Below are 26,936 nucleotides of genomic sequence, written 5' to 3'. Positions count from 1 at the left end.
AGTCAAGGGAACACCATTTTAAAAAAGCAAGCCAGGGCTTTTTGCTGGAAGTTACAGGTTGGTTGGTTAATTTAATGTCTGATCCAAGAAAACTGGTGTAAAGTACAGTGGTACCTTCGGTTAAATACTTAATTCGTTCCGGAGCTCTGTTCTTAACCTGAAACTGTCCTTAACCTGAAGCACCACTTTAGCTAATGGGGCCTCCGGCTGCCACCACGCCGCCGGAGCATGATTTCTGTTCTCATCCTGAAGCAAAGTTCTTAACCCAAGGTACTATTTCTGGGTTAGCAGAGTCTGTAACCTGAAGCGTATGTAACCCGAGGTACCACTGTATTGTTAAAGATAGAACTACCAAGCATATAGAAGAAAAACTAGTATAACTTCTGTAAGAGTTCACTATGTCTTGTTAACTAGAGCTTTTTAAGAGTGTCAACATGTGTATAAAGGTGATCCAGTGGACACTGTACACAGACTCTCAAATTTTTTGGACAAAGTAACTCACCAAAAACTCCTAAGCTTAGAAGTCATAGAACAACAGTTCTCTTGTGACTCAGTAATTGGTTAAGAAACGAGACAATGCAGAGCAGGAATAAATGGACACATGTTGTTTTGGTTGGTATTATCTTTACTGTTCTCTTTTTTTATCTCTAATTCATTTGTAATTGAAAATCAAAAACAAAAAACGGGGGCAGCCCAGTCTGTGGAGCGTGAGACTCTTAATCTCCTGGTTGTGGGTTCGAGCCCCACGTGGAGCAAGTTTCCTGCCTCGCAGGGGGTTGGACTAGATGACCCCCGGGGTCCCGTCCCCTTCGGCAATTCCACGGCCTGCTTTGCCCGCCGCAAGGAATCTGTGCGCTTGCGCAGAGATGACGCGAGAGCAAGAGAGGCTAGTGCCGCCGCGCCTGCGCCTTGAGACGCAAGCTCCGGCAAGGGAGGCGTGGCCAGAGCCGGGCCCCGAGCGTTACGCCTGCGCAGTGCGCGGAGACGGAGGCGAGACCTTCAGCTTGACAAGGAGGGACGGACTGACGGAGGAGGCGGAGGCGGCGGCGGCGGCGGCGGCGGCCCTTGAGGTGCGCGGCGAGGGAAGGAAGGCGAGGGAAGGAAGGCGGCTGGCGGAGCCCGGCGACGCCCTCGCAACGGCGAGCGGGCCGCCTGAGGCTTCGGGTTGAGGGCGCGGAGAGGGCCCGGCCTGGCCTGGGGCGCCGAGGGCCTGTGGGGAAGCGCTGCCCCCTCGCCGCCGCCGCCGCCGCCTCCGCCGCCCTTCCCGGGCGAGGGGCTCCTCTGAGGGCGGGCCTCCAGCCCCCGCCCTCTCGCCGCCTGAGGGCTGTTGCCAAGGCCGCGCTCGCGAGGGGGGAGGGGGCGGCGGCGGGGAGGCGCTGAGACACCCCCACCCCCACCCCCACCTGTACCCCGCGGCGGCGTCTTATGTATTTGGCGTTGTGAAGCGCCCTGCGATCTTCGGCAGACAAAATGAGAATAAAAACCAATGAAGAAACTGAGGCAGTGGATCCCAAAGGGAGAAGCTGGCAAGCGGGGCGGGAAGGTTCAAGGGCAACCAAGGAAGCATCTGAACGTTTAGTGTAGTATGGTATAATATGGCATCAAAGTATTTTTCTAAAAAAATTACTTGCGGAATATGAATAGTTTCAGTACGAGAGCAAGACTGTCAAGTGTCAAGATACCGAGGGCACTGCTAATCGTGCTTTCCAATGTATAAAAAAATCAGTGTGGTGCCAGCAAATTTTTATTATGCAAGTGCGTTCCAGAGAAAAAAACTTTGAGAGCAAGAGGAAGCCACAGGTTCAAATCTCTGCTCACTGGATGGCTTTGGGGATTCCCACCCCCACCCCCCATCTCTCTGCATAGGCTGCTTCACAGGGTTGTTGTCAGGTTAAAGTGTGCAGGCTTGTCTGCCATCTCAAGCTCTTCAGAGGTAGTGTCAGAAACTCAGATATAGAAGCTAGGCACCAAATGGCTCATTAAACCAAGGTTATAGCCACCAGAACAGAACATCTGGTTTCCATTTTGGGGCAAGACTGTTCTAAAGTCTTTATTTTTCAAATGATGGACTGATCATGAATGATTATCAGTTAAACATCTGGCTAACAGATGACAACTTTGAGCCAGGTCAGGCTTCCTCAGTCTCAGCCCTCCAGATATTTTTTGAGACTACATTTCCCATCATCCCTGACCACTGGTCTTGCTAGCTAGGGATCATGGGAGTTGTAGGCCAAAAACACCTGGAGGGCCGAGGTTGAGGAAGCCTGAGCTAGGTTAAGAACTTTGAGAGCTTAAAGAAGAAAAGTCACTTTATCCAGGGACAGCCCACATATATATCGGCCTATTCTAGGGTTGCCATACGTCCAGAATTTCCTGGACTACTGTAGTTGGAAGCACTGTCCCAGCAGAAATCGGCAAAATGTCTGGGAGAATCCAGATGTATGGTAAGCCATGTCAGCAGTGTCGTTTTTGCTGATTTCCCAAAAAAATAGCTCAAAAGTGGTATTTTTTGTGTGTCCGGATTTTCACTTTTTGAAATACAGCAGCTGTAGCCTATTCCAACCTGTTTTTCATAATGGTAACAGACCATTCGTAACATAAGAATATTATTCACAACTGTGAACTGTGCGTTGGGGGTAAGTGAAGACAAGCCACAATTCACTATAACATTGTTCACTGCTCCTGCTCAGGCTGCACAGAAAAAGCATATTGGTTCCAGAAATTCATTCTGATTGTGCAGATAAAATGTAACTGATAGAATTCTGCAAGATGTGGCATTAGTGTGTGAAAACAGTTAGGACCCCAAGCTTCCCAGGTATGCACTTCCAGATGGTGGTGATGTCAGCTTCACTTGGTCACAAGTGGCCAGTAGTCTGGCGTCTGGCTAATTTTGAACACTGTTTAGAGAACAAGTAGTAAAGGTGGGCTGATAAAGATGCAATTAATAATTCTACATGCAGTTTATTGACGGGTGAACTATGGGAATGTGTGAAATTGCTTTGTGTGGCATCGGGTTGTTTATCAGTCTAGTTCGGGGTTAGCCAATGTAGTGGCCTCCAGATGTTGCTGGACTGAAAGTCCCATCAGCCCCAGCCAGCATGGCCCATAGCAAGGGGTGATGGGAGCCTGGTGTAGCTCATCATGGCCTCCTCTGACTGGTAGCAACTCTCCAGGGCTTAACATCGCCTGCTTCCTGATCCTCCTTTTTGTTTAAATGGAGATACCAAGAAATTGAACCTAGGACCTTTGCTGTGCAAAGCACAAGCTGTTATGATTTCTTCCTCTTCTTTTGAGCAGTGTTCAAAATTAGCCAGGCATCAAGTGCATTTTGCGAACTGTGCAGGTCCAATTGTGACCACATGGAGATCTTTGAATGCCAGGTGGCAACTGACATCTCCATCTGGCTGGCCCCTCCAGCTTTCTTAAGCAGGTAGGCAGAATAACTTAGTTATTGCATTTATCTCCCACCTTTTCCTCCAAGAAGTACATTGTTTCCCCCCACCCCCAATTAATCCCTACTATGACTCTTTGAGTGGGACGCAGGTGGTGCTGTGGGTTAAACCACAGAGCCTAGGACTTGCCGATCAGAAGGTTGGTGGTTCGAATCCCTGCGACAGGGTGAGCTCCCGTTGCTCAGTCCCTGCTCCTGCCAACCTAGCAGTTCGAAAGCACATCAAAGTGCAAGTAGATAAATAGGTACCGCTCCGGCGGGAAGGTAAACGGCATTTCCGTGCGCTGCTCTGGTTTGCCAGAAGTGGCTTTGTCATGCTGGCCACATGACCCAGAAGCTGTCTGCGGACAAACGTCGGCTCCCTCGGCTAATAAAGTGAGATGAGCGCTGCAAGAGTCGGTCACGACTGGACCTAATGGTCAGGGGTCCCTTTACCTTTACCTTATGACTCTTTGAGGTAAGTTAAGAGAGTGTGACTGACTCCATGTTCACTCAGTGAGCTTCATGACTGAGTGGGAATTTGAACCCTGATCTCCCAGGTCCTAGTCCGACACTCAAGCACTATCCCACACTGGCTTCCTAAAGTACTTATGCTATGGGGCAGCTCTATAAATTAAGTAGGTAAATAAATAAATATGTGGAAAGCAAAATGTCACCTAAAGAAGAATCTGAAATATTTTCCTTGAGGCTTAAATTTGTTTTATTCTGGATTGTTTTATTTGATGTTTTAATGTGTTGTGTTGTAAATCATTTTGAGTTTTTTTCTTTAAAATGTAAAGCAGTATAGAGATAAGGATAGTGCTTAAATATTCTGTTGTGGTGACCGTAACCCAGGTTTAAGGTGCCATTTGGCAATTAGTTTACATATCTGCGTTTCTTAACTCTGCTTTTGGGTAACAGCAAAAGGGAATATGTGACAATAAAACCACAGTTAAAGGTGGTTCGTACTTGCATGGTGTCAGCAGTTGTCAGTCGGCTTATTGGAATTCAGTGGCTTGGTTTAAAAATGTGTTGGCCTTCCTCTGAAAAGCATAGATTTTAAAATCTGCACAGAGAGAGTCTTGAGATGGTGATGCTCATTTGTACATGCATGGTATTTTCTGCTTTGATCTCCTTCAAAGAGCTCAGGATAGCTTGTACTGCCCCCTCATTTGGAGGGGCATGGTTATCCAAAGAGCTTTGAGGCTGAGCAAGAATTTTAAGCAAGGCCTCCACTATCTATGTCTGACAGACATGCTGGTAAGTTATGGATGTAAGAGAGAGCAGTGTTTAACTGGAGTCAAAAGTAAATCTTTGCAAGCTTAAGCCCTGGCAATAACTGAATTAGAGCGTAAACAGAATTCCTATTCATCCATCATTAAATAGAAGAATGAGAGTTGTAGATAGACATACAACTTTTGTGAAATCTCCTGAGGTGTCACATTCGTGAAAATTTCAGTGGAATTGCTTGGAATCTCAGCAATTGGGCATTTTATTTTAAAGAAAAATATTACTATTCTGATGCAGAACTAAGGGTGGGAAGTTCCATACTGATAATTCCACAATAAGTGCTGTGGCCATAGGGCTTTTTGTGTCTGTCTGTGATACCTCCTGAAATTTGTAGTAACCCCACAATGATTGTATTGTGTGGACATGGGGGTTGCCCGGCTCTTTTGGCTTCCAGGACTATTGTAAATCTGCAGGTGGACTGCATTCAGTAGCACCTCTCAATCTTGCTCAAGTGTATATATCTATTCTTGCAGTCGTGTGTGCCCAGGTTCATCCACACCTGCTTACCTCTCTTCTTCATGGTCATTCTAGTTGTGATTCCTTGCAGAGCAACTCCAAAGAGGGAGCTGCTGCTGCTGAAAATGAAAGGGTAGTATGGTTAAATTCATGCTGCTTTGGTTTGCTTCTGAAATACCAACCTTTTAAAATGTTATCGCTAACAAGGAAGTTGGTTTAGAGCTATAGGAAACGTTTTGAGTGGCAAAGATAATAGGAGCATTGGATTGGCAGGCAGATTTGCCAGGAGAGGCCAATATTACCTTATCATAGTTATAGATATCAAAGTGAATTTTGTCACTGTCTCAAGGAAGCAATTTTTTTACACCCAGGATAGACTGGAGAAGTGGGTTTGAGTGCTTACTTTAAACCCTGTTGTATGAGAGCTGTAAACAGGCAGGTCTTAGCTCAGCCTGTTGCCTGTCAGACGTTTTGGGCTACAGCTCCCATCAACAGACAGCATAGCCATGCTGGCTGGGGATGACAGAAGTAGCCTTTGAGCTTCTCATAGTCGTGCTATGCAGCCAGGTGAGTAGCCACACACTAAGTATGCTGGATATGTTGGTGCCAGCACTGAACTTGGAATGATTTGATGTCAGAATGTCTGGCATTTGACTGCAACTTCTTGAAAAGCTGCACAACAATTGCAGTTTTGGAATATGAAAATCCAATCCATGTTTCATTCAGTATGTGGCATTGGCACATACAGAAATGGCTGAGATGTGAATCAATACAGGCTGGCTGGGCACTATACCTGATGGACGTTAAGTCTGTACAGACCCTGACAGGTGGTAGTCCCAAGGATTGGTTGGAGCACAATGCCCCCACATAACTCAGTACTGCTTTCTTACAATAACTCTTTTGCCTTCTCTTCTGGTTCAGCTGAAAATTAGGAAACGTGTTAGAAATAGCACATTAATTGAAAGCAGAGTGGGCTTCAATTTGAAAACTTAAAAAAATAATCATGAATGAAACAATATGTTTGTAAATGCCAATAAATTAGTACTCTGGTTTTCTCTCCACTGATCTCTTAGTCTCAAAACTGCAACACTGCAGATCAATAATGCTAAATATGTTACAATTTAATTTCCTTAAAAATACAATCTCTTATTTGAGGCAGGGGGTGGAAGAAGCCAAGATGTAAATAAACTTTATGATGATGATTATTACTATCATTATTGGCGCTATTTTTAATGTTTCTTGATGTTCCTTTTCTTCTCTTTCCCTCTTTCTTTACTTGTTCTCTCTCCTCTCTTTTTTGTCTTTGATACTGTTTGTTCTGAATACAATTTTATTGTATTGTGAATTTTTTAAAAAAAAATCTTGGGAAGAGCAAAAAGAAAAGAACAAAATAATAATAATTGCTTCTCATGCTACCTTTGAAAGCTATTCTGTCTACAGCAATACAAATTGTTCTTACAGTGGTGCCTCGCAAGACGAAATTAATCCGTTCCGAGAGTCTCTTCGTCTAGCGGTTTTTTTGTCTTGCGAAGCAACCCTATTAGCGGTTAGCGGATTAGCGCTATTAGCGGATTAGCGGATTAGCGACTATTAAAGGCTTAGCGGCTTAGTGGCTAAAAGGCTATTAGCGGCTTAGCGGCTTAGAAGAAGGGGGGGAGCGGAAAAAAATCGGAACACTCGCAAGATGTTTTCGTCTTGCAAAGCAAGCCCATAGGGAAAATTGTCTTGCGAAGCAGCTCAAAAACGGAAAACCCTTTCGTCTAGCGGGTTTTCCGTCTTGCGAGGCATTCGTCTTGCGGGGCACCACTGTATCTAAAATATTCCTAAAGTGCAGTACTACAATGTACATGGATGGCGCACAGTAGGTCAGTATCTTTCATTGGGCTGGCTTGGTGGTAAAACATTATATTAGGCTGAAATGATGGATGCACAGTACAGAATTTCACCAGAAAAGGAAGGGTTGGGAAAAAGAAAACTCTGGTGATTAGTAGCTTTGTCTTTCTTGGGAGTATAAATGTCTTCAGACATTTTCCTTTTCCTGCCTTGCATTCAGTTGACAAGGGTTTTTTATAGGCGCCAATTAGTATAGATCATAATTTCTGAAACTGAGGACTGGGGACCACCATTGGGCACTAGCCCACTGGAAGAAGCAAAGATCACCAGTGTTGAAGCAATGATTCTTCAACATCAGCTTCGTTGGAGTGGTCATGTGCGGATGCCTGATGATCGTCTTCCAAAGCAACTACTCTATTCCGAACTTAAAAATGGAAAGTGTAATGCTGGTGGTCAACAAAAGAGGTTTAAAGACTGTCTCAAGGCAAATATAAAAAAAATGTAGTATAAACACTGACAACTGGGAAACACTGGCCTGTGAGTGTTCCAGTTGGAGAACAGCCTTTACCAAAGGTGTCATGGGCTTTGAAGACACTCAAACTCAGGACGTAAGGGAGAAATGTGCTAAGAGGAAGGCACGCTTGGCAAAGCCACACTGTGATCAACTCCCCCTGGAAACCATTGTCCCCACTGTGAAAGGACATGTCGATCCAGAATTGGCCTCCACAGTCACTTAGGGCCTCATTGTTAAAAACGTGTTCGTGGAAGACAATCTTACTCGGCTACGAGTGATCGCCAAAGAAGAAGAACTAGCCCACTTCCAGATCAGTGTTAGCACTGCAGTCCACCCCCTCTCACAGGGGACAGATTCAAGCAGCAGCTCTAAAAGTCATGATAAACTGGTAATAGAGAGGGTAGGTGGTATAGGAGGAAGTGAATGTACAAGGAGCAGGGAGGAGGGATGGAAGAAATTGCCTGTACTTAGGGGTGGGAATAGGGCACAAATTACATGTGAATGCAAAAGGGAGAAGAAATCGGGGGGGGGGGGTAAAAATACTTTGAGAGGCATATAGGAAGCAAGCAGACAAACATAAAATAAAAAGCCACCTCCACTTGGAGAGTCCAGATTAACACATTCTGCCTAAAATGGGGGGGCTGATTTGAAATACCTCCAGAATCAATGTTAATTTGACTTGAGGAAAGCTTGGAACCATGCTTTATTATTGAAAGAATTAGACACAGAGAATGGTCAGGCTTAGGTTGGATCCATGCTTTTTAGTGAATCTGCTTTATAGAAAGAATTGACTCACCTGAGTGAACTGAAGAGCTGGATTAGGAATTGAATGGCTGAATTCAGAATGCACTGCTGCCAGTAATTACAAGAGCTGACTGCATACAGATACTCCCTTTCCCCCCAAGCAGGAGGCTTGGAGCCTCTATAGCTGGCAGGCGTTTGATAATGAATCATTCTGAGTTTATACCTGGGATAGCTCAGCTGGTAGAGCATGAGACTTAACCCCATGGCCGTGGCTTTGAGCCCCACGTTGGGCGAAAGATTCCTGCATTGCAGGAGGTTGGACAATGACCCTTGTGACCCCTTCCAGCTCTACAATTCTGTGATTATGTGAGGTCCTTATTACAAAAAAACACACACCTTAAAAAAGAATTCTCAATATTCAGGAAAATTAACCTCCTTAAACAATGTAACTTTTCATTCCCTCTGCCTATCCCATGAGTTTAAGGTTGTTCCTGAATTCTTATAGGTATCATATTCCCTTTTCCAAGGTTGTTCTGATGTATAGTAAGGTAAGGGTCCCTTCAAGTAGACCTGTCGTATGTGAATGTTATTTATAACTTATGTGTACATTTGAGAAGCCAGTTGTAAACAGTTTCCCAGTGCACATGCCCACATATACTATCTCCCTGTCCCTATCCCCCACATATTGCACATACATGCTTTTCACACCTCTGGACTTATATGAAGCGGCTCCTTCCCTTCAGGGGTTAAACCTAGTAGGGTAGTGATATTAATTAATGTGTATTTTTTTAAAGTTTGCCTGTCATGCTGTCCTTGAAGACTTGGTATAAACATTGCGTTACAGTGAGTATAAAAGTAGTGGTTGCAGGTATTATAAGTGATAGCTTTGATATTTAATGATGCATGCATTTCCCCCCCATATTTGACAGGTGTATATCAAAGAGCTAGAGGAGAGTCCTGTAGGTTCACGCTGAGAAGTAAATGATTTAGGAGCTAAATTGTGAAATAAGAAGTCTGCAACCATGTTCAGCTGTGGTCCTGCTAGACCCCCAGGTATCTATATGTATATGGAAGTTCAGATATTAAAGAAATTTTTTTAGAACCTTAATACTAAGATGATGTGTTTAAAAGCAAGAGTTATGTTATCCAGCAGCACAAAGCTGGCTTGCTGATATCCCACATGTCAGACTTGCAAAGCAGTTCTGCGTTTTGACCGCTGCTATCTTCCTGAAGGTGACATTGGAGAGGAATGTGCCAAGAATAGATTTCTTCTTCAGCAAAGTTCAGAAGAACCCCTGCTATGCTTTAGGGGGGAAATGGAAATAGAAGCTTGAGAGTAGCAAGATAGCTATGCATAAGCTATGTTTCTCTGTACAGCCCAATAGGTCAACAGCCCATAGGGTAGAGTCAACAGCCAATTTAGTTTTTACCAATAAATTTATTTCCTTAAGACAAGGTTTTCCAGTACATGGAGTTGGGAATAATGCAACGAAACTACTTCTTCAAGTAATCAAGCAGCAAGTATCTTTAGTGGAGTTTGGCTTTGCTGTAAAAATACTTGTCACTTCCCACAGGCCTGGCAATTTTCTGTGGGTGGCAGTGGGGTGGGGGGAGCCAATATGAATTTTGGATCAAAGGCTTTTAAGGTTGATGAGGAAGTTGTTAATACAAAGGAGCCATTCTGTTACTCTTGGAACCATACACAAGAGAAAGAAGTTGTTGGCTTAACAGACTGTGCCATGGAATAAATATGTTGTTGAACTCGAACTATTAAATCTTTCTATCAAATTTTGGATTATTTTTTTGCCCCCGAAAAAATTCCTGATAGTCGAAAAGGAAGATTTATGAATAGACTCATGGTTCTTCATCATATGTGACGTGTAAGGTAGTGGCAAGAAATTGCTGAGAATGGTTTCATACATGCTCATTTATTTCCAAATACGTACTGGTTTTTTTGCTTCTTCCAGACCCCATGGCTATCCCACCATCCTACTGTGACCTGGGGAAATCTGCCAGGGATGTATTCAACAAAGGATATGGTAAGCAGGACAATGGCCACAAATGCTAGCATTATGCATATATTCTCTAAATATTTTGGAAATCTGTTGCTAAAGGTCTTCAGATGTGTTAAGAATGGCATACCGTATTTTTCGCACCATAGGATGCACTTTTTCCCTCCTAAAAAGCAAGGGAAAATGTGTGTGCGTCCTATGGAGCGAATGCAGAGGGGAGGCAGGCAGGAAAAGCCCCCAAGAGCTGCATACAAGCTTCGTGCGCTCTTGCGGGCTTTTCCCCAGGAGGGAGAAGGGACTGACTGGCTGCATCAGTCCCTTCTCCCACCTCCCAGAAAAGCCAGGAGAAGCCGCGCAGCCCCTTTAAAGAGCTCACGGCTTCTGCAGGCTCTGCGGGAGGTGGGGGAAGCTGCAGCGGATTCCCTCCTCCCCGGCTCCCTTTGAAGCAGCAAAGTGGGAGTGGAGCAGCTTACATTCGTGTAAGCAGCTCCTCTCCCACCTTCCTGCTTCAAAGCAACCACGGAGGAGGGAAAGAAGGGGACCATGGATCCTCTGCTAGCGAAGGCAGCTGAATTCCCTCCTCCCAGGCTCCCTTTGAAGCAGCAAAGTGGGAGGGGAGCAGCATACACTCGTGTAAGCAGCTCCTCTCCCACTTTCCTGCTTCAAAGTGGAGGGAATCCACTGCAGTTGCGAGCAGAGGATCCATGGCTCCGCTTCCTTCCCTCGAAGCAGGGTGCAGGGGGGAAAGAGGGCAGGAAATAGATGCCGGGCAGGAAGACACAACCACATTTTGACCACTGAAAGTCCACCTCAGCCTCCCCAGATTTCCACTGAGACGGCCAGGCTAATCTCGATGGCCATAAGTCAGGCTCAGCATTATTAACTGGACTTAGATAAGCCATGGTTCCCCTTCCTACCCTCCCCTGAGGCTCAGTTTAAAGCAGCAAAGCGGACAGGAGCCGCCCGCTTTGCTGCTTTAAATAGTTCAGTGCAACATTTGATTCAGAATATTTTTGTGTGTGTTTTCCTCCTCTAAAAACTAGGTGCGCCTATGGTCAGGTGCGCCCTATGGTGCGAAAAATACGGTGTTTTTGTTCACAGCTTTGAAGTGTTCTTGCTCCTTTGCCTAGTTTCTCTATCCTTCTTCACTATCAATCTGTCATCCATCCTTAAGAGTTTTTATTGGATTGATGGCCTTGCTTTCATCCCTTGATGTTTTAGTTAATGCTTGTTTTATTTAAATGCTTTATTTTATTTAAAGTGTATATTCATTTTCTCAAAAAATGCAACACAACTAGCTAAAAACCAGCACTAGCAGGAAGGAAAGGCCATCTCTTAAATTCTCAGATGAATCAATTGGTTTTGAGCTGGTGCCTGCAACACTTGCATTTCAGTCTTCTGCTTTCTGACTCTCCTCATCTGACTTTGTCCATAATCTCTCAAGATGGATGAGGGCCTCCTTTCTATGGTGATTGCAGATTCCACAAACTGGCATGGAACCTCCTATTGGCTCACTCTAGGTTTATTAAAGCGGGCTCTGCGCCACATATTGGCTTGCATATTCAGCTCTGGGATTGTCTCTGCAGCAATGCTGCAACTTTAGTGGAATTTTGAGAATATGAAGTGTGGCATAACATAGGTGAGCCCCATATCAGTTTCCCTGAGTTTAAAGGGGTTTGTTGATTGTCTTTTAGCTGTTCTTTGGAGGTACTGTAATTAAAATGCACCCAAAACGTCCAAATCTTGGCACGATTCCAAAAAGTGAGCATGTACTCACATCCTGTTTATGGACTTTCCATAGGCGTCTGTTTGGCTGCTGTGGTAGTTGAGTGCTAGATCTGATCCAACAGGACCCTTGTAATGAGATGAGAAGCCATTAGTTCCCTGAATCAGAGTTGTTCAGTCAACCTGATGTTTCCAGTGCCTGCCAAAATCTGTGGGTCTCTGTCAAGTGATTCCTAGAATTACCATTAGAGCTAAGCTGGCCTCTCTTTTTATTGGTGCTCATCTCAAGCACCTTTTAAAGGCAGATGCACCCAATTTGTTACTTCTTGGGCTTTGTTTCTCATTCATTTATTGTGGTATAAATAAGAAACTAATGTTTTGGCAATTTCAGGGTTTGGAATGGTCAAGCTAGAGTTGAAGACCAAGTCTTCCAGCGGAGTGGTAAGTAATGAGTACTTTGAATTATTGTTGTAACAGGAGAGTTTGTGGAGCACTAATATTACCTTTACAGCACTGGCAGAGTCAATGTACACACCTAACATTCTGCTTCTCCTGTATGTTTGGAGTGTCCTGAAGGTTATACTTAGGACCCCTCCATGCAGTATTAGCTTTAGTGTTTTGAGGCTTGACTCCTGAGTGCTTGACATCTTATAGAGCAGCTGTTAGTAAACTGTGAAGAAAGGATTTGGAGTGGTGAAAAATGAACTGTCTACTTGTCTGCCATGTTCAGAATAGCTGTAGTAGGAGAGGTGATCATTTGAAGGAGTTTAGAGCTAGAACTATGGCTTAAACAATCTGACTCTGCAAGTGGAAGTGGCAGTGTGGATACTTTGATTGGTTCACCTTTACTGACTTATTAAAGATGCTAACTTCTAACATGACTTCTCCCTTTTACATGCAACACTGATTTTTGGATGTTTATTCAGCTGGTAAGAGAACCACGTATTTGCTTTCTTGTTATGTATCTCTCCTTCAGGTTTGTGTACTTGGACCATGGCCCACTGCCATTCCTAATCCATTCTAATGGCTAAGTAAATGTGGTTAAAGGTAAAGGGACCCCTGACCATTAGGTCCAGTCGTGGCCGACTCTGGGGTTGCAGCGCTCATCTCACTTTATTGGCCAAGAGACATTCATTGACCTAAAGGCAGCATTCGATAGTATCCCCAGGAGCATCCTCTGGGAAAAACTCTCCCGCTGGGGCATCGACAGAAGGCTTCTCTGGCTAATAATCAAACTCCATGAGAACTCAGCGGCTAGAGTGAGACTCACCCCGGAGGGTGATCTCACCAATCCAATTCCCATTAACAGAGGTGTCCGACAGGGTTGTATATTGGCTCCATTCCTGTTCAACTTGTTCATAAGCGACATGAGGACTCCCCTAATAGAGGCTCAAGAAAGGATTCATGCACCCCGCCTAGCACTTTATCGCTGCCCTTTGTTACTATATGCGGATGACGCAGTCATCCTTTCCTTTTCTAGAGTAGGTCTCAGGAGGGCCTTAAAAATTTTTGGATCATACTGTAACGCAAATTCCCTTACAATTAATTATGGAAAATCTAAGATCCTAATTTTCTCAAAGAGCCGGAAACTCCATAATTGGAGAATTGATGTCATCGAACAAGTCTATAGATTCCAATACTTGGGAGTTTGGTTACAACATAACCTTAGATGGAAGGCCCATGTAGCCTATGTTACAAATAGAGCCAAAGCTATCTCCTTGGCGATCTTGCGATTCTTCTTCACCGATGGGGCCCTTCATATCCCATCGGCCTTGAAAGTCTTCAAGGCCAAGGTGATCCCGACAATTGCCTATGCCATCTCAATTTGGGGGACTTTTGTCAATCTATCTCACCTAGAGGTTATTCAAAATCAGTTTTTAAGAGGGATATTGAAACTGCCCAACTGTGTAAGTAATACAGCGTTACGCATGGAACTTAATACTGTATCCCTGGAAAACGCTCTGTGGAAGCACATACTTTGTCACTGGTTATCTCTATGGCACAATCTCCCAAACTTGTACTTGATACAATGTATGTGGAGAGATTATTTCCAGAGCCCATGGGTAAAAAATTTACAGCTGAAAATTACGGCAATGGAAATCTCCCCATCCAAATTACTAGAGCAGGACATAGTTCCAGCTAAAAGAACAGTAACCTGTAAACTAGAGGAGATGGACTTGCAGCAGAAAATGGTGCTGGGCAATGGTACCTGCTCACCTCTAAACCTTGGTTTATTACCCCTCTTAAGGCTCCCAAACTATTTGAATTCCTTAACTTCTTCGGCTCATAGATATGCCTTTGTAAAGGCAAGATTCAACACCTTCCCATCGAACGTACTGAGAAATAGATTCTCCAATGGACAGATATCGCTCTTATGTGATTGTAATTGTGGGGCACCGGAATCGTTGCATCACATAATTTTTGACTGTGCTTTTCACTCTTCGGCCAGGAGCAAGTTTCTTGCTCAATATCTAAAGGGAATTGCCGATGATACGAATGAAGCCAAACTGAGATATCTATTAAATGATGATGACCCCCTAAGATCAGATTCTTGATCAGCGTCCTATCCCTAAAGAAGAGAAACGGACTCCTGTGTGGCTCGGAAAATCCCTTTAAACCATGACCTATGTTTTAGGATGTAACTAGGTGAATCACCATTGATGTCTTTTATTGATTTGTGAGCAGAGGGTGATGGTTATGTTACAAATTTATTGTAATGTATGATGTTGGTCTTTTGCTTTTGTTCTGCTTTGGTTCTTGTCTGTTTTTTGTAAGTTTTGACGGTTTTAAATTTGGAGGTTCAAGTACATTATGTTGGTATGGGAAACTGTCGTGTGACGGGCCAATGGCCGTAATAAAAATCAATCCAATCCAATTGGCCAAGGGAGCCAGTGTACAGCTTCCGGGTCATGTGACCAGCATGACTAAGCCGCTTCTGGCAAACCAGAGCAGCGCATGGAAACGCCGTTTACCTTTCCGCCAGATCGGTACCTATTTATCTACTTGCACTTTGACGAGCTTTTGAACTGCTAGGTGGGCAGGAGCAGGGACCGAGCAATGGGAGCTCACCCCGTCGTGGGGATTCGAACCGCCGACCTTCTGATTGGCAAGTCCTAGGCTCTGTGGTTTAACCCACAGCGCCAACTGCGTCCCATAAATGTGGTTAACCAGACACTAAATGTTGCATTGTGTACAGCTCCATACATCAGTAGCATTTGCACTTGAACTGTCAAAAGAATTGGAGACAGCAGTGTGATCACAGGCATGCTATTTTTGATAGCCTCAAATTTAGAAGTTAGTATTTCTGAGTAGTATCACTTGGTGACTAAATCTCTGAAATAGTTGGTGAGGAACTGGAGGCTCATGGAGAGCTCCCCATCCAGCCAGTAGCATCCCTGCTCACCTTGCAGCAGGACTTGAGCTTTTTAAAAACCTCCTCTTGGAATCCTAAACGCTGTGTGTGTGTGTGTGTGTGTGTGTGTGTGTTTGCTTGGTTGGTTGCTTGCAGGGTGTATGTGTGTGGGCTGTGGCTCCCAGAGAGGGTGACCCATGTGGAATGTGGTCCTTGGGCTGAAAGAGGTTCACCCCCTTTCTCTTAAGAGGGGTGCTCAAGGTTTGGCAGCCATTGGCCCCTCCAAATGTCACATGTGGAGATGAGAGAGAAATGGCCTTCACATGCTTGAAAACATCTATGACTTTTTCCAGGGCTGAGCTTGTACAGTCATAACTCGGGTTGAATATGCTTCGAGTTGAGTGCGTTTGAGTTGCGCTCCACGGCAACCCGGAAGTAACGGAGCGCGTTACTTCCGGGTTTCACCGCTTGCGCATGCGCAGACGCTCAAAATGACGTCATGCACAGAAGCGGCGAAAAGCGGCGTGCGCAGACGTGCCATCGCTAGTTACGTTTGCTTCTAGATGCGAACGGGGCTCCAGAACGTATCCCGTTCATATCTAGAGGTACCACTGTATATGAAAAGAGGGTGGTCCTGGAAGTTGCAGCAGTTTGTATATTTATAATGACAAGACTTCTTATGCATATTCATATTGCTTACTGTGGAACCTCAGGCATGAAATTCAGCTTCTTGAGAATGTCTGGGGAGTTAACTTTTTTAGCTGCTGACTCTCACACTTTATGAGAAGCCTGAAGATATGTGAGCAGCATCTTCTGAAGGCTCTTAAATGCAGGGAACTTAGAAAGACTTTTTAGTGTGGTGTGTGTGCCCTCCTTGGAGTTCTATTCCTTCCCAAGGTGTTTGTTGGTTGTCATGCGCCACCCCTTTGACCATTAGTATTCAAGTTCTGCTCAATTGTTTCAGAAAATTTATTTCTGCAAACTGCACAGTACAGGTAACTCACATCTTATGCAGGGGTTACGTTCCTGGCCATCATGTGTTTCAACAAAATCATGTAAAGCTAGAAGGCCTCTATGCTGCTGTGGCCTTTCTTTTTGATCTGTCTGACGTCATGAAGACTTATAACTTCACATGCATGTGCTGAGCTGAAATGTCACGTCAAAAGCAGAATTTGGGGATTGGCTCAGATTAAGTGGAGCTTGGCACTCCAGACATATGGGGGTCTAAGCAACCATCACATATGACAGTTGTAAGATGAAAAGTAACATATGTTGTGTGCACTCTTGCTTTCCCCACTCAGATCTTGTTGCAGCTGCCAGGAAAATCCTGGTCTGATCATATGACTGCAAGATTCTTTCTTTTCTCTCCACTAAGCAAACAAAGAAAGTTAAATGAAATGTTTCTCCTCCACTGGCGCCAGCTTAACCTTTTTAAAGAGGATCTAGGAATTATTTTTAACTGGCCGCTACACACACACACACACACAAAGTTACCCAAGATGTCATATCCTTCTTAAGCCAGGGAAAATCTGTGTTGAAGCTGAACCATGTTTCTGAACTAAAATTGCCTTCCTCTTTTCTTTTTTCCAATTGCTTCTCTTCCTCATTAGCTTGTAAGTTGTTGTCAGGCACTTGTATGTGTGTGAAATTGTACAGCATCTAAGGCAGCATTAGCATCTAGCACCAACAAGCTAATCACTGTACAAAAATAACCTAAAAAGATGGGCTGTGCCCACAGACTCATAACTTTAGATTAGGCAGTTGGCTATTTATAACCCTGATCATCAGCTACTTGCCTGATTCCTGTGGCACATAAAAATAGGCTTTAGGTGGTCACAAAAGCTTATAGGTGTCTGTGTGTGCCTCTTAGGCTCTAAATAGCCAACAAAGGCATACTGTAGGCAAGCGGACTAGAAGGGTTTTTTGTTGAATAGTAACATATATAGCTGTTAAGGTGCTACACTCAATATGCCAGCAAGTTTGGAAAACTCAGCAGTGGCCAGAGGATTGGAGATCAGTCTACATCCCAATCCCAAAGAAGGGCAGTGCCCAAGAATGCTCCAACTACCGCACAATTGCACTCATTTCACACGCTAGCAAGGTTATGCTTAAAATTCTACAAGGAAGGCTCAAGCAGTATGTGGACCGAGAACTCCCAGAAGTGCAAGCTGGATTTCAAAGGGGCAGAGGAACCAGAGACCAAATTGCAAACATGCACTGGATTATGGAGAAAGCTAGAGAGTTCCAGAAAGACATCTACTTCTGCTTCATTGACTATGCAAACAGTGGCGTAGCGTGGGGGGTGCCAGGGGTGCCGGCCGCACCGGGCGCAACATCTGGGGTTAGGGCAAATCCATGGGTTAGGGGGCGCAAATCCACAGGTTAGGGGGCGCAACTTCGGGGGGGGGGCGAGTCCAGAGGGAAGGGGAACGCCCCTCGCTCAGCCCGCGCATCCCTCGCCCGCCGGCAGCTTCCCCTCCTCGCCTCGCTCAGCGCCGCCGCCGCGGATGCCGCCCAGACCCCCCAGCGCCCAGGGCCATTTCCCGGGGAGCCTCCTCTGGCACATGCCCCGGGATGCTCCCTCCCGCCCCGGGAGGCAGAACGCAACGCACAACACACACACCCCCTGTCGCCCCCGCGGCAGAGCAAGGCAGCCAGACGCGGAGCAGGGAGAAAGGCTCGGGCTCACCTTGGGGCAGCCTCCGTAGGAGGAGGAGGAGAAGCTGCCGCTGCCGCTGCCGCCGCCTCCGTGCACCCCCAGCACCGGGAGAGAGGCCGCTGGCCGCCCGGCGGGCCGTGGTTCCTTCCTCCGCCGGGCGCCCAAGGGGAGGGGGCTTCGGCTGCCTCGGCCCGCGGGGGCTCCACAAATAATAAATTTAATAAATTCCTTTTTTTAATAAGATATTTATTAAAGTTTTCAATTTTATACAAAGAGAAAAATGCAAAAAAAATAGAAAAAATATATATTAAAAACACATAAAATTCACAACTTATTTTTCAATAACATATTTCCCTGACCTCCTCATACCTCCCCTTCTTGTTTTCTAGTTCAAATTATTTGTTCAGCAAATCCTTATCTCATAGCATTGCCGCTAAATAACACCTTATTTTCTATCCAAGTTCTTGAAACTTAAACTTTTACTTTAAAAAACCATTTTTTCATAACCTTTTATACCATTACAGCTAGAAACCACTTAATTTCAATCCAACATCATTCAACATTCCTTAATATTGCAGTATTTCTGTAAATAGTCCTTAAATTTCTTCCAATCTTCTTCTGCCGACTCTTCTCCCTGGTTGCGGATTCTGCCAGTCATTTCTGCCAATCCCATGCAGTCAATCAACTTCATCTGCCATTCTTCCTGTGTGGGTAAATCTTGCGTCTTCCAATACTTTGCAATGAGTATTCTTGCTGCTGTTGTAGCATACATAAAAAAGTTCTATCTTTTTTTAACACCAACTGGCCAACCCAGTGGCGTAGCGTGGGGGGTGCAGGGGGGGCCGGCCGCACCGGGCACAACATCTGGGGTTAGGGCAAATCCATGGGTTAGGGGGCGCAAATCCACAGGTTAGGGGGCGCAAATCCATGGGTTAGGGGGCGCAAATTACTTGCCTTGCCCCGGGTGCTGACAACCCACGCTACGCCACTGTATGCAAAAGCCTTTGACTGTGTCGACCACAGCAAACTATGGCAAGTTCTTAAAGAAATGGGAGTGCCTGATCACCTCATCTGTCTCCTGAGAAATCTCTATGTGGGACAAGAAGCTACAGTTAGAACTGGATATGGAACAACTGATTGGTTCAAAATTGGGAAAGGAGTACGACAAGGCTGTATATTGTCTCCCTGCTTATTTAACTTATATGCAGAATTCATCATGCAAAAGGCTGGGCTGGATGAATCCCAAGCCGGAATTAAGATTGCTGGAAGAAATATCAACAACCTCAGATATGCAGATGACACAACCTTGATGGCAGAAAGTGAGGAGGAATTAAAGAACCTTTTAATGAGGGTGAAAGAGGAGAGCGCAAAATATGGTCTGAAGCTCAACATCAAAAAAACGAAGATCATGGCCATTGGGCCCATCACCTCCTGGCAAATAGAAGGGTAAGAAATGGAGGCAGTGAGAGATTTTACTTTCTTGGGCTCCATGATCACTGCAGATGATGACAGCAGTCACAAAATTAAAAGACGCCTGCTCCTTGGGAGAAAGGCGATGGCAAACCTAGACAGCATCTTAAAAAACAGAGACATCACCTTGCCAACAAAGGTCCGTATAGTTAAAGCCATGGTTTTCCCAGTAGTGATGTATGGAAGTGAGAGCTGGACCATAAAGAAGGCTGATCACCGAAGAATTGATGCTTTTGAATTATGGTGCTGGAGGAGACTCTTGAGAGTCCCATGGACTGCAAGAAGATCAGACACATCCATTCTTAAGGAAATTAGCCCTGAGTGCTCACTGGAAGGACAGATCGTGAAGCTGAGGCTCCAATACTTTGGCCACCTCATGAGAAGAGAAGACTCCCTGGAAAAGACCCTGATGTTGGGAAAGATGGAGGGCACAAGGAGAAGGGGACGACAGAGGACGAGATGGTTGGACAGTGTTCTTGAAGCTACAAACATGAGTCTGACCAAACTGCGGGAGGCAGTGTAAGACAGAAGTGCCTGGCGTGCTCTTGTCCATGGGGTCACGAAGAGTTGGACAGGACTAAACGACTAAACAACAACAAACATATATAGCCTGACATGCAAGGCTCATTTTAAAAATAAGTGGTTTATAGATGCTTATAAACAAACAAACAAACAAACAAACAAACAAACAAACAGTAATGTCCTAGACCAGAGGTTCTCAAATGGTGGTCTGCAAGCTCCTTAAGATGGTCGATGGAGCAGTTGCAGTATGAGTCTTTCAACACTATTGAAGAAAAGAAGTGTTAGCCTCATGTAACACAACTTCTGTGTTGCACACTTGTTTAAAAATCTGCCGTGTATTAAGATTCCAAATGTTCAATTCTTTTATGCACACAAACTGATTACTTAAAATAATATTTGGAAGTAGGGCAGGATATTGATCAGGAAAGATTGAAACTGTATTATTAGAGAGCCCTTCAGTAAACACTCTGGTGGCTGTGTCTAGCACCCAGTATATTGTAACTTTTTGTACCTTATGAAGCGTTTGTTGTTAAATTGTTGGTTCCAGACATCAGAAAGGAGAAGTTAGATGTGGTAGGACCATGAAATCCAGTGCAGATGTGAATACATGTTACAGGGTGATTATAAAGCATATTGTGTAGGCGGAACTAAAGCTTGCATGATTCCTGGAATTGCATATTCATTTTAAAACATGATTGCATTGTAATTCAAATGTGGTATGTTTACAGGAATTTATCACCACTGGTTCCTCCAACACAGACACAGGCAAAGCCTCAGGCAGCCTAGAGACCAAATATAAGTTCAAGGACTATGGACTTACGTTCACTCAGAAATGGAACACTGACAACACCTTGGGGACAGAACTGTCCATGGAGAATAAGGTAAGAGGAAATGGAATCATGACTTCAGCATAGCAGGTAAACTAGAAGAAATTAAGCAAAGGCTTATGGGGAAAGAATGGGTTGTGTAAAATCCAGACTGAAGTAGCTTTTTCTATGTTGTGGGGAGTTTTTTAAGTGGGGGTGAGGGATTCTGAAGTTGGTGGTTGGTAGTAATGTAATGTAGATTATATCTGGAGATATCTACAGACTATATCTACAGATAGACACCATTGCTGAAAAGGTCCTCTCACCATTTATCAGCCACCTTACCTCTGAAGGTAGGGAAAATTGGTGTTCTGAATATACCTTGACCGTAAAATGGTGAGGCTGCTTTATAATCTATCAAAAATTAACGCCTAGATGTGCTTTTGTGAGTTCTTGAGTTTCAATCCAAGAAATATAATTAGTATGTCAATGAATTCACATATGCAGAAACAACAAGTACTTGGGCTGCTAGTTAGGTATTTGAGGCAAAAAGTGTGAGATAGTTTCAGTTATATGTAATTTGGGAACCTTCCATTTTATCACAGGTGGTACTAAATAATGAGGTAATGTAGAATGGCCTGGTTTTCAAAGACTGTAACATTTGAAAACTTTTGATTCTTTAGGATTTCCATCATACATTTTGTTTCATTTTTCTGTGCTGCAGACTACCATAATTTACAAAGAACAAGAAATGCTAGATAGAAGCAGTTAAAGTAGGAAGAAAATACCACTTATTAAGTAATTATTTTTTAAAGACGAGTACTGTATTTTTCTTTTTTCACTTCAGCTGGCTGAGGGACTGAAGCTGACCCTTGAAACCATGTTTGTACCAAACACAGGGTAAGTATTCATCCCTCCAGAGGGCTACTTTTAGCTGGGTGCTTTCCTCATAGGTGATGGTACCACTTGCAGACTGTTGTACTGGAGCTGCTAGCTCACATAGGAGGTGCTTTCCTATTCTTTTGCTTAAGGTTGTCTTTAAATGAATGTATTGAAATGTTGACAGTGACACTGAATCAATTATGTAACATCAGGTAGCACGCAGCGGTAATGCATGCCCAGTTTTCTGCTAAATGTATGGGTTTGTAAGAAATGCCTACTAGAGGTTATAGATGGGATTAAACTTGATTCCCTGTTCTTACACCTTCCCAGGAAGAAGAGTGGAAAGTTGAAGACATCCTATAAACGGGAGTATCTAAACCTAGGTTGTAATGTTGACATTGACCTCGCTGGACCAACCATCCATGGCTGGGCTGTTCTGGGCTATGAAGGTTGGCTTGCTGGGTATCAGATGGCTTTCGACACAGCCAAGTCCAAACTTTCACAGAATAACTTTGCATTGGGATATAAGGCAGCAGACTTCCAGCTGCACACAAATGTGTAAGTATTTCTTTGTGGTCAGGGGGCCAGAATGTACAGAAACCAAAAAACATAATAAAACATAATCAATAAAATATACAATATCGGCTTTCTGCTAAGACAGGCAATATGCATACATGAAAGGGATTAAATTTGAGGTTGTATTGAAGATGACCTTTGCCTTCAGTGTTAAAGGTTGCAAACCAAGTCTTCGCTGACCACCTATGGTTCTTTCCCAGAAAGAGCACAATTCTTAGTCTCCGTAGATTTCTAGAGCATTTGCCAGGATCCAGGAACTCATTAAAAAGAAAATGACTGCACAGTTGAATTACTGTTGGTTCTCGCACATTATGCTAGCACCAAGGCAGTTAATTTGCATGGAGCAGGGTATATTCCATCATGAAGGCACATGCTGAAGCTAAGGAGATCTGGATGGGAAATGGCTCCTTCCAATCTCCATTCACTTGCTCTTGCATTCAGAGTGCAGTTTAGAAAGGAACATTTTAGCTTATATTTGGTCTTTCTGCTTCATATCAGAAAGTGCTTCCCTCTCAACCCAGCTGGGGAAAAAATATCATTTATATGCTTTTCATTATTTCAGATCTTTCCCTATGCCAGCTGATAATTGGTGCATCTTCATATATTAACCTAAGTCTAACTTTAGCTACAGAACCTCTAGTCTAGTAGGAAAAATGTCAGGACAAGAAGGGAATATATATGGATTTAACCATTTTATTCAAAATTGTTGTCAGCCACTCTTAGCCCTAAAAGCAGGGTGGGGTGGGGACGGACTAGAGAAACAGAAAATCAATACAAGCTAGAATAAGGCTGGGGTAGAGGTAAAGAGAATAAGGGCAAATATTTGCAAGTGTTGAAAAACTTCTATAAAGGCAAAATGGAATCTTCATTTGATCTCTTAAAAAATAGGAATGATGGCACTGAATTTGGTGGCTCCATCTATCAGAAGGTTAATAACAACATTGAAACATCTGTCAGTCTTGCTTGGACCGCTGGCAGTAATAACACTCGGTTTGGTATTGCCACCAAGTACCAGTTGGATGATAAAGCTTCTGTCTCGGTAAGAATTTTGCCATCTTCCCAGTATGTTATACATGTGTGCTGATAATTTCAAGTTAATTGTATAGCACCGTCCCATTTTCCTTGCCTCTTGGCTTTATGCCTCAGATGTCATTGGAGCAGTCTTAACAATAGCAAAAGTTTTATGTTAACCTTTTCCTTGTGATTCTAGTATGAACCCTCAAGTGAAAGTTTCAGTATGGACTAGTGTCTTACAAAACAAATTCACTTGTTTGTTTTATGCTAGCTGTGAATTGTTTGTGTAGAATCAACTTAGGGAGTAGGAAGACTTTCACTATTTGTGAGATTTTTGGTGTATTTGGCAGTGGTATCAATCCTGCATACTGTATTAAGATCTCATTTGGTAGATAAGTCTTCATCCAGGTCCAACTTCAGGTGGAGTGAGTGCTCTTATTGAATTTCCTACATATAGAATATGTCCTCTGGGAGAAGGGTTTGAACGTAGCCTTTCTGCATGCAGGGTACTGTTTTATATGAAGCAGTATTCCACCTGTAGGTTGAGGGCTTAGGTTTATCATCTTAGTAAAAATGAAGCCTTTTGTGTTTTTGAGGATTTTTTTAGGGACACGGGTGGTGCTGTGGGTTAAACCACAGAGCCTAGGGCTTGCCGATTAGAAGGTTGGCAGTTCGAATCCCCGCGACAGGGTGAGCTCCTGTTGCTCGGTCCCAGCTCCTGCCAACCTAGCAATTCGAAAGCACGTCAAAGTGCAAGTAGATAACAGGTACCTCTCCAGCGGGAAGGTAAATGGCATTTCCATGCATTACTCTGGTTTGCCAGAAGCGGCTTAGTCATGCTGGCCGCATGACCTGGAAGCTGTACGCCAGCTCCCTCAGACAATAAAGAGACATGAGTGCAGCAACCCCAGAGTCAGCCACGACTGGACCTAATGGTCAGGGGTCCATTTACCTTTACCGTAAGTTTTGTTTAACATCCAGTCTTCCTTCCTTCTGGGTAATGTTGACTATATTGCATGTGATCATTTCCTCTTCGTGACACACAGGAGAATGGATTTTGACTACATTGATGCTTAAGGGAAATAACATTAATGTTTCCATTACCGTAGGCACTATTCCTTTACCCAGGGCTGGTGAAGGAGGGACTTTTTATGCTCAGAAAGCAGTTGCCAACATATAACTACCAGCGTCTTCCATCTCTTTGTTGATAGATCTAGTTCTAGAAGACTGCTGACTCCTCATAAACTTTCTCAGGAAATGTTACAGATAGGTAGCCGTGTTGGTCTGCCATAGTCAAAATAAAAAAATTCCTTCCAGTAGCACCTTAAAGACCAACTAAGTTAGTTCTTGGTATGAGCTTTCGTGTGCATGCACACTTCTTCAGATACCTGGTTAGAGTGGGCAATTTTTTTATTTTCTCAGGAAAGCAAGTAAAAACTGGTAACACTGTTGAATGTTCCTTTTTTTTCTTTCTAGGCCAAAGTCAATAATGCCAGCCTCATTGGACTTGGCTACACTCAGACCTTACGACCTGGTATGTAAACTGTTGAATGTATTGAATGCATAGCTTAATTTTGATTGCATCTTGGCTGTAGGACAAAATGAGTTAGAAAATTCCAGTGATACTTCCAGGGCATCATGGGGTAGTGGTTCCAAACCCTGTAAAGAACAGTATGCGCCACCTTATTTTTGGATTATGCCTTGAGTAAATCCTGCCACAAAGGGAAGCTAATGTAGCCAGTGTGTGTCTAGAGAACAACTTGCCTGAGAAACCTCGGTGCATGGGAGTCTTACCAAAGAATTACCTTGAGATCTAGCACACACTGGTTCTCTCAGCTGCAAGTCTTCTTTTCTGACTTTCCCCCCTGTGTGCTCCCTTACTAGTTGATAGTCTGCTGTATTCTCTTAATAATGGCACTGTGTTTCTCCCAGGTGTGAAGCTGACTCTCTCTGCTCTGATTGATGGCAAGAATTTCAGTACTGGCGGCCATAAAATTGGGCTGGGATTTGAGCTTGAAGCTTAATGTAGGTTTTAATGAAGTATTAGATCTTTATTTGGAAGATGAAGGAGAAAACAAACCCCACATGTTCTGGCCTTAAACTCTTCCGTGAAACTTCAAAAAGTGTGAACTTGATATTCTTCCAAAGAATTGTTGTAACCCCCAACATTTGAAGTCTGGAGAGTGCAAACCTACCATGAAGGGCAATACTTGAAGGCATGCATGGAAGTTGTAATGGTTGTGCTACATTTCAGTTCAGTTCCTCAGTTTCTTTAAAATGTGTTCCTCAGAAGACAGCATAGCATCTGGTGAAAGGAAATAATCTCCCATCCTTCTGTGTTCCTACATCACATCCTGCATGTCCTGCACCTCACGACCTTTTGTATAACTGGTCTCTGTGCTGTAGTGAAAGCTTTGGTTTTGCATCAAAGTGGAAATAAATCAAAATCACATTTGGAAGTTACTCCTTGTATGGTTACTGTCTCTTTTAGCACACAGGTAAAATGCCAAAGACTAAGCTACAATAGGGAGACAAGGAGAGAGGGTTGTATTACATTTTGCTCTCATATCTAATTGGAGGGTGGCTATATGTAAAGCACATTGCTCTGCTAGACCTGGCAATTAGAGAGGGGCACTTGCGTTACTCTGAATGTTCATTCTCTTCAGTAGATGGAAGGGAACCAGGCAACTGTCACACTCGCCACTTGCACTGTAGGCTGGCCTAAGTCCTGTCTGGTAGTTTCAGCATTTAATTCAGCTGAGGTGCTTTGAGGTGGGGGATCCAAACAAGGGATGTTGGATAGCAGCACTGACCATCCTGGGTGGGGGGCTAGCCTTTCTGCCATTTTCTTTCTTGAGTAACAAGACTGAGGGTGCCTTTGGGGAGGAGAGTACTCAACTGATAATGTTTACCAAAGTCAAGTATGCCATCAGTTCTCTTCGGTGCCTGTGTGCTTTAGACAAAAGGATAGGGACATGGGGTCATATCCAGTGCTGCTGTTTCCCAAGTGCAGCAGACCTGCTTGCACAACAAAACTCTCCCCTTCCCGTACTCTCAAAATCCACTCCAGAAGATTGGAGCAGGTTTTGGGGGTGTGGGGAGAGAAAGGGACACTCCTGTTCCATTAGTGGAACTCTGTGTGTGTAGCATTGAACACAATCTAGAAACTCCTGAGGCATATGAAGCAACGTTTTGACCTTCAGGGTGCAGGAAAGATTAGTTTAGTCAGCACTGACTGATACAACAACAAGGGCTGAAATTTGTCTGGCCAATGTTATGACAACTAAGAACAAGTATTTCCAGAGAGGAAATTTACTTGGATTGGTTCAGTGTCTGCCTGGTCTGAAGTTCTTTTCACGATCTCGGTTGAGTTCTTGTGCAGCAATATAGAATCATACCTGGGTAACTATTAAGTTCAAAGCTAATTGCAGAGACCAACTTACGGTACAAGTGGAAGAAGTAAGCGCCCCTGAATTGCTATCCTGTTCTGTAATAGTGCATACTGACCCATATCCTGCATGTATGCCATTTCTAAAACTGGTGCTTCTAAGTTTGCTTCCAAGTCCGAGGTTTAATAAATACCAAGTGGGAAATGGTTAGAGTGGGCAATTTACGCTTTAGGGAGGTCTAGAGAGAATTTACACTCAAACA

General features: G+C 44.0%; 1 protein-coding gene across 6 annotated transcripts; it reads left to right on the top strand.

Moving 5' to 3' along the window:
* Positions 1-916: 916 nt before the first annotated feature.
* VDAC3 (voltage dependent anion channel 3) lies at positions 917-25,748 on the top strand. 6 transcript variants are annotated; one of them, XM_083514422.1, is made up of 11 exons: positions 1,418-3,532; positions 3,909-5,743; positions 9,197-9,320; positions 10,235-10,306; positions 12,396-12,445; positions 20,736-20,888; positions 21,661-21,713; positions 22,026-22,253; positions 23,160-23,310; positions 24,762-24,819; positions 25,218-25,748. In XM_083514422.1, exons 3-11 carry the CDS (start codon positions 9,290-9,292, stop codon positions 25,307-25,309), a joined length of 888 nt encoding a protein of 295 aa, XP_083370548.1. In that variant the 5' UTR covers positions 1,418-3,532; positions 3,909-5,743; positions 9,197-9,289; the 3' UTR covers positions 25,310-25,748. The 6 variants fall into 6 exon arrangements, 5 of the variants coding, with proteins under 5 accessions (XP_083370547.1, XP_083370550.1, XP_083370548.1 ...); XM_083514421.1 differs by lacking the exons at positions 1,418-3,532; positions 3,909-5,743 and adding an exon at positions 917-1,070; XR_014528671.1 differs by lacking the exons at positions 1,418-3,532; positions 3,909-5,743 and adding an exon at positions 963-1,070 and having other exon boundaries at positions 23,160-24,544; positions 24,713-24,819.
* The last annotated feature ends 1,188 nt before the right edge of the window (positions 25,749-26,936 follow it).

The sequence above is a fragment of the Podarcis liolepis genome (genome assembly GCF_965112155.1).
Source record: "Podarcis liolepis genome assembly, chromosome: 7".
Classification (NCBI taxonomy): Eukaryota; Metazoa; Chordata; class Lepidosauria; order Squamata; family Lacertidae; genus Podarcis; species Podarcis liolepis.
This window is presented reverse-complemented; position numbering and strand designations above follow the sequence as displayed.

Coding starts and splice junctions, on each gene's coding strand:
- VDAC3 (XM_083514421.1), top strand. CDS start 9,290: ATGTTCAGCTGTGGTCCTGCTAGACCCCCAG. Junction 20,889..21,660: donor AACTGTCCATGGAGAATAAG/GTAAGAGGAAAT, acceptor TTTTCACTTCAG/CTGGCTGAGGGACTGAAGCT. Junction 23,311..24,761: donor ATGATAAAGCTTCTGTCTCG/GTAAGAATTTTG, acceptor TTTTCTTTCTAG/GCCAAAGTCAATAATGCCAG.